The sequence below is a fragment of the Arachis hypogaea genome, chromosome 14 (assembly GCF_003086295.3).
Source record: "Arachis hypogaea cultivar Tifrunner chromosome 14, arahy.Tifrunner.gnm2.J5K5, whole genome shotgun sequence".
Classification (NCBI taxonomy): Eukaryota; Viridiplantae; Streptophyta; class Magnoliopsida; order Fabales; family Fabaceae; genus Arachis; species Arachis hypogaea.
The window spans coordinates 133,114,163-133,130,304 of NC_092049.1; the positions used below are offsets into that span (position 1 = coordinate 133,114,163).

Consider the following 16,142-nt stretch of genomic DNA (forward strand, 5'->3'; position numbering starts at 1 on the left):
TGGAGCGGCGCTAACTGGGCGCGCTTAATGATTTTTTAAAAGCAACTCATTGTTGCGTTCAACAACAAGAAGGTAAGAAATTAACTCAGAATATTTTTTAAATCATTTTTTTCGATACTGCTGCTGCAGGAGCACATTCAATGCATGGAATGTCAAGAAAGTTTTCTCTAACATGTCATTATCAGTTATCTTTTCCCCACATAATTTCATTCGTGAGGTGATTCGAAACATTCTGAATTATATTCATTTATGGATTTAAAATCTTGTAGACGCAAGTGCGTCCATTCATATCGGGCTTGAGGAAGTATCACTGTCTTTTGAAGATTGTACATTTCTTCAAGGTCTTTCCATAGATCTGCAGGATCTTTTAATGTGAGATATTCATTTTTCAATCCTTCGTCAAGATGGCGATGAAGGAAGATCATGGCTTTGGCTTTATCCTTCTGGGATGCATTATTTTCAGTCTTAATGGTATCTCCAAGATCCATTGAATCAAGATGGATTTTAGCATCTAGTATCCATGATAAATAGTTATTTCCAGATATATCAAGAGCATTAAATTCAAGATGAGAGAGTTTTGACATAATAAAAATTTGTTATCTGAGTCTTCCTAAAATTTTATCAGAGTATCGTGCTGATAACGTGTTGTAAAATAAATAAATAAGAATAAATATAAAATAAAAAAATAGAAGTAGAAGACTCTAGTATTAATATTTACCATAATTAATATCTCAATATAATAGAAATTATATATATAAGAGAGAAAGAAAAGAGTATTTTAATATAAAAGAGAAATAGAGAATTTTATTGATTGTGTGTAATTCACATGCTACACCTTTTCTATTTATACATGTAAAAATATTTTCTTTTCGTAGCTTCATAAATGGGCTCATTTTTTTGCAAATGGAAAAAAGTATGGTGTAACACCATGAAATGGAGGCTTAGCAAAAATATTCACTGCTATGGTGTTAGATGAAATCGTAACCTGCGTGTTAGATTTTTAATTTTTTTTTTATTTCTGAAATTCACTAAACGCAGGCAACGTTTAACATGTTTCAAAATTCGAAATATTTTTATTCTTTCTTTTTAGCCCAAAACGCAGGTTGCGTTTGGAAATGGGCGTTTTTTTTTTTATTTTTTTTTGTGGCCCAAAACGCAGGTTGCATTTAGGAATGGGTTTTTTGTTTTTTTTTGGAAACTCCAAAACGAAGGCTGTGTTTTTCGTGGGTCAGAAAAATTTTTGGAAGCTGCAAAACCCAGCCTGCGATTTGAATAAAAAAATATTTTAAACAAGAGCCTTGCCTATAAATATGAAACGAGACTCGTGCTAGTATCCTCACTTCACTTCTACTCCTATTACTCTTTCTTCCATATTTGAATGATACGTAGTGAGTTTTTTTGGCATTTAATATTGTCAAAAAAGTCAGATTAGGTGAGGTTGAAGTTATATAAGGTATTGCAAATATGCGAGTGTATTTTAACGGTGAGATTATACCAAACACACACGAAAGAGTGACTTTTGTATGTGAATGTCCGTTTTCATTTGCTATTCCATGTACCATGAGTTTTGTAAAGTTGCAAAATAGTTTTTGTGAGAACATACAAAGTCACATTTCGAAAAGGATGAGCAATATTTTGTATAGAAATCATGTATAAGTATTTGGTGGAATGATACAGTTTCAACTAATGTCCATCACTGACGACGCATGCATGCAGCGGATGTTCTATATTTATCAACAAACCCGATTTTCACGTGCTGATGATAGAACTGTACGTTGAGTTTGAATAGCATACGGGGATGGATGCGGTTGGCGACGATGTCAACGTTAATGAACTCGGGGATATAGATTAGGAAGAAGATAACAACAACAGTGAATAGGAGTTTGAAGCCAACTATGAAGTCGATGACGAAAACGATGACGATGACAGAGACTTGGCAGGCAATCCGACGGTACAGAATGAGGCGGATGCGTAACGTCTTCCAGCGTCACCATCATTTTCCCAACTGGAAGGTGAAACGTGTGAGTTTCCAGCCTCAACCATTCTACCAATACACTCAGTAGTGCAAAATGGCTTTTCATTTCGCCTACTCGTGAAACGTGTTGAAACCCAGTAAACACCTGTAGCTACCTCGTTAAAGGTGTAACACCCTCACTATCAGAAGTCACGCTTCCGGCTGCGCTACTCTGATAGCAAGAAGTATTACGACTACTTTACATACTAAATACTAAAATAGGAGCCTGTGACTCGCCACTGTATCGTTGATTTCTTTGAAAACCGGAAATAAATACTTTATCTTAAGAAAAACAAGCAGGCATAGATTCATATATAAGACTTCTTACATAATATCTTATAATATAATATATATAAATCATACAACTCTTATCCCTCTTGCAAAAATTGTAATAACAAAGACGAGGGAAGAAAATAATCTAGTTAATACAACATATAAAACTAAACGGAGTTTAACTCTTCTTAATGCTTCTTCATTCGATTCCTGAAAAGGTAAAGCTGTAGCGGGTGAGAACCTAACCACATGGTCTCACCACGGAGTTTCAAAGTTGTCATAAGAAGATATTTCAATAAGAAAACTGTTTTCAAATTCAGTGATTATCATTGCCTTATGAATCCTTTTAAAATCCAATAGCTAATCGTTCAAAACCTTTTCAAAGAAACAATGTTCAATATTTTCAGAAATCCAAAGTCTTTCTTTTCTCATAAGCAAATCTCAATCAGCAACCAACCACGCAATCAAACAACACAATCATTAATTCAGCACCCAAGTCCATTCTCAAATGTAACACGCCAGGACAAACACAGGCAAGACAGACAAGGAAAGCACAAGTAGGAAGCAGTTACAGCAAATAGTTCAAGTAGCAGTTAAGAACAGTTTAGTAATTAGGCAAACCAAAACAAGTTCAAACCCAAGCAAAGCATACAAATGCATATGATGCATGCCTGTCCTATGGCTGATGAGGCTCATTTGCCGGTTATCCAGCCAACCCGACAAGTCTGAATTGTCCTTAGACTGTCCCCCGATGTGTATCCCCAAGAGTCTATGCATAGCTTTTTCTCAAATAATCAATATTGCTCAATGGGGTAACATTCCCGGGAATTTATATAGTGCCCGGTCACACTTACGTCGTAGGGTCAACAAAGTATCGAGTTTTCAACCTGGTACACGTGGTGGCAAGCCACGGCACTCAATCCAGGGAACCTCGTATCTCAGATATTTCAAATTCATAAGCCATATAAATAATTCAAAGATCATATCTCAACATTCTCAACATTCTCAACATCATAATCATTCATTAATCCAAATCTCATTTCCAAATTCATTCAAAAACCATATTTCAGAGAAAATTCTCAATCATCCTTCTTTCCATTCCGTTCACTAACAATTCCCAATCCAAAACATAACTCTTCCTTTGATAAATGAGATAGTTTTAAATCATATAATACTTAAAACCTTTTTAAAATAACTACTTTCAATGAAACTTCTAATTTTATAAAATTTCGACAGCATCTCCTCTAAAACTCGAATACTGCCACCCTTTTCGGGTCCCATCCAAACATTTCTCAAACCATTTTCAAATCTCAATCACTTTCCAAAATTCAACCAATTCCAGTATCAAATATTTTCAGACCAGACCAATTCCAATAATAAAACTCTTTTTAAAGTCAAACCAGCTCAAGTATTAAGTCATTTATAACATCAGACCGACTCAAAATCAAACCGCTTTAACTTCAAACCAAGAAAAACTACTTTTCCTAATAATCAAGTAAATAACTTTTCAAATCCACTTCTTATCAATAACCGTACTTGACTCAAGCAATCAAGCGCCCAATAATCCAGTCCAACAAATCATCACATCCACAAGACAAATATAATCACAGAAATATATCTTTTTGCATCAATATTTATTTATCACAACTCTGTAATGTAAAATAGATTTTAAGAAAAACCCCTACCTCAACTCATCGAAACTCTCAAAATCAAAACACATCAATCCCTTTTCCCTCGGCTTGCGACAGCGGCAGCCGCAACCTCTGCTTTATCCACTATCCGTAGCAGCAACCAAAACTCTAAGCGCGACACGCAAAAACCGGAACTCGATCCTACGTTACCAACATCTCAAAATCTTTATCAAATTTATAACAGAGCAGACATACACTAGAGGTGAAGGTTTTGGAAAAGATATGCTTACTGGAATAAAGGAGAAACATGGAGACGAAGCAACGACAGTAGCTCCGACACTTAGAAGAACAAGACTCAGCATAAACGAACCACAGTCGGAACCCAAACTGGAGTGGGCTAGGGTATGGCAGCTGTAGGGACGTCCTCCAGCGGCTGCAGCAGCGGTTTTCTGGCGCCGTTCAGTGAGGTAGAACAGCGGTGATAACTTCCACCGTCGTCATCTCCTCTCTTCCGGCGACAAGCTCCTGCGGCAAGGATGGTCGAGCTCCCTTCCAGTAACGGCAACGACGTTACTTTCTTCCTCTTTCTTCGATGGCGGCTACGAGATGCGGCTTCTCGATCGTGTCTCTCTTCGACTCCCACAAGCGACGGCGACACGCGGTGGCCTCGACTATGGTGGCAAGGAACACGGCGGCACGAGGACGAACGGCGAGGCAAGCTTGACGGCAGGACATGGCGCAGTGGCGGCGCGGGTTGGAAGCGGTCTGGTGGCGCGGACAGCTCCCCCTTTTCCCGGCGTTCTCCCTCTCTCGGATCCTCCCCCTACTCTCGCAACCCTCACTCTCCTTTCTTTCTTTTCTTCTTTCTTTCACTGAACTCTATGTGTGTGTGTTAGTGAATGAGTGTATTGTTTGTGTGTGTGTGCTGATTGTGTGGGTGGGGTAACCATGAGTGAGGAGGGTGAGAGAGTGAGTGTCACATGTGAGGGATGGTGAGTGTCACATGTGAGGGATGGGGTGTTATTTAGTTAGGGTTTGGGGTAGATTAGGAAATTTTAATAAAGATAGGGGTAATAATATAATTTTATAAAATAAATAAAAAGATAAAATAATAATTAAAAACCAATAAATGTAAAGTATCCATCTTTAAAAATATCTTTTAATTACCAATCTGTAAGTTATTTTCAATTAAATACCAATTTAATAAAAATTAGAGATAAGTAAATTAATTCTCTTTTATTTATAAAATAAGGTTAAAAATCTATATATTAAAATTAAGGCATACAAAATATTCATTATTTTTTAGTTATAAGAACTCTAAATAATAAATAAGAGTTTACTCAATTTTTATACAAAAATATTTTAAATGTAGTCTTAAATAAATATAATACATCATAATAATTTATTAATAATTTTTAAATATTTATGGGTCTTACAAAAGGTATCTGGCGAATCGAGTTTCCTGAGAAACAAATTCCTTATAGCCTATAAAAAGAAAAATAATAATTATTTAAATTCTAAATAATATCAGGTAATAGTTTATTCAAAAAATAATAACAGCAATATTATTAAACGGTATTTATTTATTATTATTCAAAAAATATTAACAGTAATATTTATTTATTATTATTAAAAATAATTTATTTAACAAAGGAACTCTTTAATAAAGGAACTCTTTACTAAAAATGTCCATATATGAACCCTTTTCTACACGATTAACACTAAGCTTATTGCTCTGGTCTTTGTTTTTAACAAAGGAAACAGAACAGTTTGTGATTCTCTCCATAATTAGAACACTATGAGTATGTTTCCTTTCATAAACCAAATCACTTTGATCTTGAAGGGTCCATTCAGTACTCAATAACAATTGTAAAATTAGAATAAAATCAAAACTCAGAATGCATAAGAATGATAAATCAAAACCAAATATGCACTTTTTCATGTTCTTCTGCATATAACTAATCAACAAAGAAGCCAAAACAACTTTAATTTTTCAAGTTTTAGTCCAACTAAGTTTGAGAAATTGAACCAACAAACATATTGTTCCCTAAATCAAGTTGTTTCAACCCACCAAACTTAGTAACAAACTTAGGAAACTCCCCAAAGAATCTGTTATCACCCAAATCAAGAAACTAAAACTTTTACAAAAAGAAGAGTTAGGCAATGCAGGTTCTGAAACATTCCCATAAAAGGAGTTTCCATGAACTCTAAGAGAAACAAGTCTATCACATAATTTCCAAATTGAAGTAGGAATCTGCCCAGTCAAAAGATTCTATGGACTGAATTTTAAATGATCTTTTGAGCATCAAAATTAATTTTAGTTTTAGCTTGACTATTTTAACATAAAACATAAATCATAAAAATTAACTTAAAAATAAAAGCTGAAGAAGCACAGAAGCAGTAAATAGTCAGCGAGGAGTGCTTAATGCTTACCAGTTACCAGAGAGACGACGAGAGATGAAGGAGGGACGACAAAGACCAGAAACCACAGATTGGAGAGGCAGTGACGGCGAGAAGCGAGAGCGACGCCGACGTGGGGATCTGGTGAGGATCTGAGCCCTAATTCCTAGGGTTGGTGAGCGACGGCGGCTGTGACAACGCCGACCGGCTTACAGCGACAGAACGAACTGTGACGGCGAGTCGGTGACTGATTGGTGGTCTGGTGTAGCTGAACCGAGGCTATGGTCCTTGGAGAAGAATCGAAGAAGTGACGAAGTGAGTTTTAGGATTGGGAACTAAAAGGGAGTGACAGTGAGAACTAACCCTAATTTCTAAAATTATATATATATATATATGCACTTCGGAGCGGGTAGGGACGGATTTAGCCTGAATCCGACCCCAACTCACCACGATTCAGACCCGCCCTGCTCCGGGTCAGGTTTAAATTCGCCCCGACCGAATAGGAACGGGCGGATACAAGTATTGCTGCCATCCTTATAACAATTTGTTTTCCCGAGACTTAATAATAATAATAATAATAATTCATGACTAGTATGATAAAAAACTATTATTGATATAATAATAATAATAATAATAATAATAATAATAATAATAATAATAATAATAATAATAATAATAATAATAATAATAATAATAGTTAAAACATATAAATAAAGAACATAAAAATAAACATATTTATTCATCATAAAACTAAAAAAAAAAATCACTTACTCATTGAGAATGATTCAAATATTTAATAATGTGTTTTTCAGGTAAAATAAATTACGAACCTTCTTCACTAAATAAAGTCTCAAACCTTCACTGATCTTCCTCCTCACAAATTTACTCCCTTTCACCCTCAACCCCAATCCTTTCACTCTCAAAACTCTCACTCACAGCAAGTAAAATGAAAGGAAAACGCCTGCCTTTTGCTTTTAAAGGCCAGCTCCACCACTCTCCTTTACATGTGTCACACATGCAGGTGGGGAGGTTGCCAATCACAGGTTGCGTTTTGTCTGCTAAATGCATGTTGCATTTTGGAGCTTTGAGGATGGTCAAAGTTGCAGGATATGTTAGCCATGCAGGGAGCAGGAACATGTTTCGAGGCTTCCTTCTCCTCTCCTGCCAAACATAAACTGCGTTTTGCAGCTACATACAACTTTTTAATTTCACCTCGGTCAAAACGTCTGCATATTACATATTACTGACTTTAACAATTCTACATTTGTGAATTACACACAATGACACAATATAATTACACATCACCATTTTAACTTTTATAAATAAATTAATTTCTGTTATAAATATGCAGTTCAACCTTAAAACTTTTTACATCTACAATTAAATTTTTGGACCGTCCAAAATAATTTGACGGAAAAAATTGACATTCATATTTATCATAACACTAGGTAAATTTTTAAACAACTAACTATTTGTTAACAAAAATTCGTTATCAGACTACCCTTACATATTGCTATGGATTAAGGTCGTGCGAGAATCTATGTATCTAATACCCTGCGTTAATCACAAGGCATGTGAATGATATATGGCCTAAAGGCATTGGTAGAAGCAATCAGTTTATCCAATGAAAATTTAACACGTGTCAAATGTCTTCTTTAAAAGAAAGAAACATAAAAAAAAAAAAAAAAAACCAGTGAAAACGAAATGGCTCACAGATAAGCCTCCATTCCTATCCGTTTTCCCTATTAATAACCCAACTCACTCTTCCAAAACGCCCACGCACCCAAAATTAGGGTTTCTCATCCTTAGGGTTTACCTTGCCCTCCAAAAACACCCCCCAAAAATCTAACTCAAAATCGAAACTTCCGATTAATTTCTAACAAATCCGATCACCAATCAAGAACCCACAACGATAGATTTATTCTGCATAGAACGATTCCCCTAAAAAAAGAACAAAGGAACCCTAGTTTTACGCCATGACAGGGAAAGCGAAGCCAAAGAAGCACACGGCGAAAGAGATCGCCGCGAAGGTCGACGCCGCCACCACCAACCGCGGCGGAGGAAAGGCAGGTTTGGCGGACCGGTCGGGGATAGAAAAGGGCGGTCACGCGAAGTTTGAGTGCCCGCTCTGCAAAGCGACGGCACCGGACATGAAATCGATGCAGATCCACCACGATGCGAAGCACCCTAAGCTTCCGTTCGAGGAGGGGAAGATCGTTAATCTCCACGCCACCCACGTCGGCGATACCTCTAAGCCTAAACCCGGCGTTCGTGGAAGCCTAAAGAAATAAAATAATATGAAATCTCTCCAATTTGGGAACCCCCTCACTCTTTTGATCGAACCTTTTTTGTTTTTCCATTTTTTTTTCTTTTAAAGTTGGTGTCTTTTGGGGGATATCGAGTGATTTGATATTATGGGTATGCTTAAGCTTAATTGTGTTTCCTGATCTTGGTTGTAGTTACTTTGATGATGATGATAATGGTCTATGTACTATGTGAAGAGAAGGGTTCTTTTGGTTTGAAGGGATTTAAACTTTGGTGGTTATTGATTTTGAGGCCCTTCTTTTCTAAGCCTGGAATGTATATTAGTTAACTCATAATGGCTGTTAAGATGTTTTTGAGCTTAACTTCTTGTCCTCCTCATAATATTTATCTTAATTTTAGTGGATGATCTTAATAAATCCAATGATATGCTCAACTTTTTTTTCCTTTTGAACATAAATTCTTCCATGAAGGTTGAACACATTGTGCTTAAATCTTCAGTGTAAATTGAACAAGAATTTTGGGAGAATTTGCTTGTAAAATCTCCTTTCACTCTTGATATAACCTATTTATATTAGTATTGGTCATATTAGTTGAAGGACCATTTACGTTAGTACTGGTCCAATGGAACTCAACTTCAAATTTAAATTGTTTTTCTCGGGTGTGATGTTGATGTTAAGACTGTTTTTAGATGATATAGTGTGTGTTTGAAGGTGTCTCTGTGATTCATCTGTTTTATAATTAAATGCTAAATGGCTAATATTTTGCTTGTATGATAACTAAGTCTTTTTTTTTTATTCTTATTATATCAAAATATCTCGAGTCAATGAATGGAATCATGGTGAGTGCTTCCTCTCCTCCTCTAGTGCCATTGATAATTTGATATGTTGGAATAAGAATAAGGTTCTATGTTTGTGTAGGGTCTTGTGGCATCTTTCCCTATCAATATCTGTTTTTGACAATATTTGGTTGGGAATTTATATTTGTGTAGGGTCTTGTGCTATTAAATGCTTGTATCACACTTGGTTTTTATCATTCCAATGATTTTAGCATAGACTTTCATTTCTTGGTGGGGACTTGTTTCCTACAATTTAGAGTAGGGCAAGGTTAACCTAATCATGCCCTTCACCTGCAGTCTCACGCCTGGTATGTTAGAAATATTAGATTTTGTTTGACCTTTTATTTCCAACTAAGCAGTGTTCTTGTACATTTCATTAAGTCAACTTCCACTCTTTCATAATTGGATGGGGCTCGCATTAAGTTCTTCTAAAGTAAGAAAGTTGGTAAAAAAAGATTTCTTAAACTAAGATAATAGGGTTCGCATATGATAGAAGTTACATATTAGATAATAATTAACCTCTCATTTTATCATTTTACTAATCACCTCAATTTAAATTATCTTTTCTTACAAATGAAGCAAGTCAAGTTAGGAAGTAGATCAAACATGCTAAGTTGCTAGCAGTGTAGGCCAAAAGAAAAAGATCTCTTGCATCATTTCTGCTCTAGCATTATGTATTCTTCCCAAATCAGAAAAACAAACAAAAAAAAAAGAAGTGGTTTATGAAAATGTTAACAGCTTCTAAGGGCCTGTACTAAGTGTCTGATCCCATTCATACATTGATTCTTATCATTCATGTACTCATGTGAATCTATATTTTTGTTTATATACACTAAATAGCTCAAGCATTTCAAAGCGAAAATCCAAATATAAAAATTAGAAAAATGAAGCTAAAATTATACACCAACAGTTTGATACAAATATTGGTATGCAATTTTATATTAAGAAGACTAAACTCTGTTCCATAAATATTCAGAGAAAAATGTAAACTATAATGATAGGACAACAAAACAATTAACCTACCAAGAACTAGTTACAAAATACAGGTGTTCGATTTGTGCAAAAGAGCACACCACAGTTTGTTTCCTCAAATACCAAGGGGAAAAAAACTAAATAATTTATGACCTTTCTTTAAAAAAAAAAAAACACTAAATAAAAAACCAATTGAATTTGCTGTTGCTAACAGAAGTTAAGACCAAAATTTATGAAGGGAAATTTTGCATGACTTGCTGGTAAATGGATGATGGTGCTGCTGATGAAGAATTTCCATGATCAACTGGAGGTAAGCATGTTCCATATATTGCATCATCCTTCTGCTCCTGTTTAGGCCTCAAGAACCCAGTATCAATATCCTTCACTTGTTGCCCTGAAAGGAAAGGCTGCACTGGATTCATTGGCTTTGCACAGTTGAAGTTTAGTCCAGCAAGAGAGAAGTTTCCGGATGAGGGAAGATTCAAGGGAAGCGGCATTGGAAAGTCGGGATACACTGAGGGAATAGATCCAGCTTGTGGGGCAGTGCAGCGATCGGGATTCAGTCCAAACGAACCGTAAGGCATGGTGCTACTCAAGGAAGGATACTTCATTTGGCACATGGGGGAAGAACCGAACTTCAAATTGTTGCTGAATGCTCCAACCAAACTCGGCCGAAGAAAGTCGCTGCCGAATTCAGGTTTTCGATCAAAATGAGACGTAAGAGTTTGATGATTTTCAGACTTCGGGATAACAGCACTGCCAGGTAATGCAAGAGCTGATTGGCCATTAGGACCACTGGGAGGTAAACCACCATCATTCGAGCTTACATGATTGTTGGTTCTGGCCGTCGGCACTTCATGATTATGTTTGCCCTCATATGTAGTGATTACATATTTCGTATTGTGCGAAGCCCTTTCGACGTGTTTCCTCACGGGACATCCGGCACTTGTGCATTTATAGTAGCTCCTGGAGGAAATTCATGAGAAAATGCAAATGAGCAAATGCGCAATCGGTATACCATGACTGCTCAATTCGGCTACAAGTGTAGATCTAATGTGAAAAGCATGATGCGAGTGAAATGTATAGAGAATGAATTGATACCTGAAGAACAAACCATTGATCTACTTAGAACATGCACCAGTTCAGATAATGAAATGAAGACTTAACAGAACTACCAACATAAGTGAATATCTACAAACAATATCAAACAATAGCAACTCGCGTCAACAAAGAATGGAAACTTTCTACCTGTAAAGAGGAAAAGACAATGGCAAAGAATGAAAAATTACAGCTTTCAGAAATAACAATAACTCACTCCGCTCCCATTAATCTACCTGCCACTATCACTTTCGGTGCATCACCGGATCAAGCTATAAATTGCAAGCAAATTCATTGATCCAACAATGTTAGACTGTACGAAAAAGTGCAGTGACAAATAAAAAGGAACAAATTGTAATAAATTAGAACTTAGTATACTTGGGTGTATTTCCTTAAATCAGGTTAAAAAGCCAACGAAATAACTGAAATTACCAACCATCCAATATTAAGACACATTACAAACAAAACCATATCCAATGTGTAAAAATAAACAAAGGAAGAATTGATACCTTGGGTTTGGGTTTCCTTTGACAACCTTTTGTCCATACTTGCGCCATCGATAACCATCATCGAGTATGTCAATCTCGGTCTCAATTTGGACCACCACTCTTGGCTCACGAACAGCCCTAGAAGGCAAAGTTGATTCAACCAAGTAGTTCTCTTTTTTCCTGCAATAGAAAAATAATGCAGAATCATAAAGGTTGTGTTTCTAGTTGTTATAACTAACATGAAAAGTTGCAAACAATATCAGATGGAGTTTAAAACCTTCTTTTGGAATCTGATTCATCATCTTCAGCATCATCCTCAGCTGGTGCTAGTGCTTGAGTGGTTCCATCTTCATCACCATCATTACTGGCAAGTGTGGAAGAATGTTCGGGAGTGTCTTCCGCTTCAAAGGCACACAAAGGTTTACCTTTGTTAGTCGACATAGGATCCGAAAGTTCAGTCACGACAGAAGTTGAGGATGTTCTTTCCTGACCATCAGCCTTCCAATCCAAACTGTGCTTTGTGTCTTTTGCTCCCGGTTGAACATTTTTCCAACCTGGACCTTCAAGTTTAGCATAGTTTTCACCAGCTTCACCCATCTCTGACATCTCATCAGTGGAAAGCCCTAACGCTCGACGACCAAGGTGTGGTTTTGAATGGTTATGAGTACCCTTATAGATAATTTCTGTTATTTGGCCATCATGGGATCTTTCCACCTTCTTCTTGACCTGACAATTAGGTTGAGTACATTTATAATAACTCCTAGGATACTCGCTACCTTTTACTTGTTTCTGACCATACTTTCTCCAATTATAACCATCCTCCGAGGTCCTTACCACTCCAGTTGCAAGCAAGGTCTCCTTCTGGTCTTTCTCCATAACAGGTTGCCTTCTGATATCCCCACCAAGAGTAACATTTTTCGGCAGAGTGCTTTCATCACCAGCTTCATCGGAACGTGATATTTGCATCATCTCAACTTTATTAACATTAACAAGTGAACAATTTACCATTTTCACATCATTGAATGAACGGGACTCAATACTTTTTGCGTTTTGTCCTTTCGAAAAGTCTTCCGGGAACGAAAAATCTATCGGCGGCAGAACTGGAACAATTGATTGACAGTCTGTATTTCCTCCCTTTACCATGTGCCAATTACTAGAAACCTAAAGAATTCAAGGTTACCATATGATAAATGTATTGTTATTACAATTTAGAAAAATAACAGTTAGAAATCTTTCACATATCACAAATGAGAGAATGATGATCAATTAATCATATCCTGATTTAGCTAAAAGAACTGGACACATGCCCAATTGGATTTTTTTTTTTAAATTTAATATCAAAATTGTCAAAAATTTCAAGTTGTAAGCTATAATGCTTTATCATTAAGGACGTAAACCAAACACAAACGCTGCTCTTCACATCAACCACATCCAACTGAAGAAAAGTGATTTTCATTCTTCGTATCAAATCAAACTATTAAAAAAAGAAAAAGAAATGAACAGAAATAAATCATTAGCATCAAAAATGAAAATTCAACACAGAATTGAATCACATGATAAGAAATCAACACACCACCGTTTCTTTTCATAATATACTAGTGTTATTTTATTTTAATTTTTAAGAAAATTACCTGATTCAGAGACGCAGAGTAAGGAGGCAAAGGATTAGGATCGGCAAGGGTGGCATTGTTCTTAAACTTGAGGGAAGAATCAGGAGCATCATTGAGATTCCCTTGATCAAGTGGCAAAGAACTTAGCCAATGAAATGAGCCAGTAGTTGGAGAAGGCATAGCCTGGAAAAAAAATACAACATACCCAAAAAAAATTGATCTTTTGATCAGATTGAAACAGAATAATCAAAAGGGTCACTGAAAAAATTAACAAAAAATATAAAAAGAAGGAGAAAGCCAAATAACCTGAGAATTGGGAAGCATGATCGGAGAATCAAGCAATGCAGTGGGACTAATGCCTGGGGGTATAGTAATGCATGGTGATGCAGAACAAGAAGATGGAGATGGAGAAGCGAAAGGGCTTGTTGTGATTGCGTTTGTTCTGAACCTAGCTGTGTTGATCCTTGCTGCATTGGAATTGAAACCCCTTCTCTCAGCTATGCTTCTCTTTGCTGGAAAAGCCGGAAAGACTCCACCTTTTGAATCAGAATCCATGTTTTTTGAATCACTACAATTGTTACTACTAACGTTGTTGTTGTTGGTGGTTGTGTTCGTGTTCTTATTATCTATGTTGTTACGGTGGTTGTCATCTTCCATGGTTTTTTTTTTTTTTTGTCTATTCACAGAAGAAAGTTAATCAAGATATGTTTTTGATGTTGTTTATGTGTCAGAAATGACTTAAAACTAGGTGGGTATGAATCAAAATTAAGAATTAGAAATGAAAATGAGAAAAGTATGAATCTTTTTTGAAAGGTGGTGGTGGGGTGGGTTCGGGTTCGGTTCAGCTCCAGAGAGAAGAGGAAGAGAGTGGAGCTGAAACCAATGAAGGTGAAGAAGCGTGTTCTGCAATGCAATCTTTGTTTTCTTCCACACACACAAACGTACACAAAACACACTTCACTTGTTTGTAATTGACAAATTTGGGTCCTCACCTTATGCCACTCACTCATCTATATATATACTTAAATAGTTATATATACACTTACTCACATAGGGACTTGTGCTTTTTCTATGGAATAAATGAATAATAAAACGAATTAAAACTAAAAATGAATTTCATTTGTATTTGGACTTTATTTTTATTGGTGGAATCAAAGAATAAAATGAAGTTCAAAAAATAAATTTTCCATTTTGGTTTTAAGAAATTACTCATCTTTTTCTAAATAAATTTTCCATTTTGGTTTTAATCATAAGATTAAAATAGACAACTTTTAAATTTCACCACCAAATTTAAAAAATATATATGACTAAAAAAATATCTTATAAGAATAAAAAGTTTATTTGAACCAATAGATTAGCACAACTTTTTTTCTTTCATTGATTATTGATATTGCGAATGTAAAAGGTAATTATTTTAGCATTTAAGTAATAATACATGATCAAATTCGTATTTTTATTTTATAGTAAAAATTCATGAAAATACCTACTTATACATTATCACATTAACAAATTTATCTTTTAAATTTTGTTTGTTATGTTAACTACTTATTAATACACATATATATCTTATAGATAACAAAAACATTAAAACTCTTGTACCATATAGGTTCCCATCATTTCTTAATTGATGGTTATTTTAGTCTTCTAGAACAGTAAAGAATCAATATCAATGTTATATATAATGATTGTTAGTTAGTGGTCCATGCACAAATCTAGTTTATTTGTTTGCTAATATAATTTGATGTGGGGGGTGCATAATTTAAAGAAGGAAAGTGAAAGTAATAGTTGTATGAGAGGGAGAGAAAAGTGTTAGTAGTTAGCACACGTAATGGTTGTAACAAAAATAAGTGACATTAGTATCGGAAGAAATGACACATGTGAATAAACCCTACCCATTTTAGCATTTGCTTTGCGGGATTTAGTTGCTTTTCATCAAATCTATCAGCAGCCATTTCCGGATCTTCATTTCTTATATTAGATATCTCATAACGTTAATTAATATTATTTTATCTTAATCTTCTTTTTAAGAATAACCAATGAGATACTAGTAATTAATTTGTTAATTATCATCTTTGTCGTTGTTTATTGTATTTTATTGTGTATCTATCTATATACACATCACTAGTGGCAAATCTTATCACCTTAGTCTCAATGGCTTTTAATTGCAAGTTTGCTTTGCATGAAATTAATTAGCATACAGAAATGGCAGGATTATTACGTAATTATTATTACTATTATTTAATTGCTTGACTTTGACGACCCTTATATTATAATACAATGTACCAAAAACTTACTTGAATGAGAAGAGCCTATACTAATTTCATCAATAAAAATCTAGGGAATGAACTAAGCAAAGCAATCTCAATTGGAAAAAAAACCTCTAAAATAATAATTATATATTATAATAAATTTTATATAACATAGTATCTATAATTTTATAATTATATATTTAAAATTATATAATTATTTTAATAATAACTAATAAATATTAAATAAAATAATTTAAATTTAAATTATTTTTTATTGTCTTCCAAATATTTTGTACGATATATAGAA

General features: G+C 35.1%; 2 protein-coding genes and 1 long non-coding RNA gene across 3 annotated transcripts; 2 read left to right on the forward strand and 1 right to left on the reverse strand.

Moving 5' to 3' along the window:
- Positions 1-8,101: 8,101 nt before the first annotated feature.
- LOC112744258 (protein METHYLENE BLUE SENSITIVITY 1) lies at positions 8,102-8,945 on the forward strand. The gene has a single exon (XM_025793824.3). The coding sequence runs from the start codon at positions 8,295-8,297 to the stop codon at positions 8,607-8,609; it is 315 nt and encodes a 104-aa protein (XP_025649609.1). The 5' UTR covers positions 8,102-8,294; the 3' UTR covers positions 8,610-8,945.
- Positions 8,946-9,577: 632 nt separating this feature from the next.
- On the forward strand, positions 9,578-11,701 carry LOC140178417 (uncharacterized). The gene is made up of 2 exons (XR_011871639.1): positions 9,578-9,726; positions 10,629-11,701. It is a non-coding gene; the product is annotated as an uncharacterized lncRNA (long non-coding RNA).
- LOC112744257 (WRKY transcription factor SUSIBA2) lies at positions 10,329-14,588 on the reverse strand. The gene is made up of 5 exons (XM_025793823.2): positions 13,893-14,588; positions 13,608-13,769; positions 12,254-13,137; positions 11,998-12,156; positions 10,329-11,356 (listed from the first exon to the last, which is right to left on the reverse strand). The coding sequence occupies exons 1-5, from the start codon at positions 14,241-14,243 to the stop codon at positions 10,621-10,623; spliced, it is 2,292 nt and encodes a 763-aa protein (XP_025649608.1). The 5' UTR covers positions 14,244-14,588; the 3' UTR covers positions 10,329-10,620.
- Between the last annotated feature and the right edge of the window lie 1,554 nt (positions 14,589-16,142).

Coding starts and splice junctions, on each gene's coding strand:
- LOC112744258 (XM_025793824.3), top strand. CDS start 8,295: ATGACAGGGAAAGCGAAGCCAAAGAAGCACACGGCGAAAGAGATCGCC.
- LOC112744257 (XM_025793823.2), bottom strand. CDS start 14,243: ATGGAAGATGACAACCACCGTAACAACATAGATAATAAGAACACGAAC. Junction 12,157..12,253: donor GAATCAGATTCCAAAAGAAG/GTTTTAAACTCC, acceptor TTTCTATTGCAG/GAAAAAAGAGAACTACTTGG. Junction 11,357..11,997: donor AAAGGAAACCCAAACCCAAG/GTATCAATTCTT, acceptor AATTTCCTCCAG/GAGCTACTATAAATGCACAA.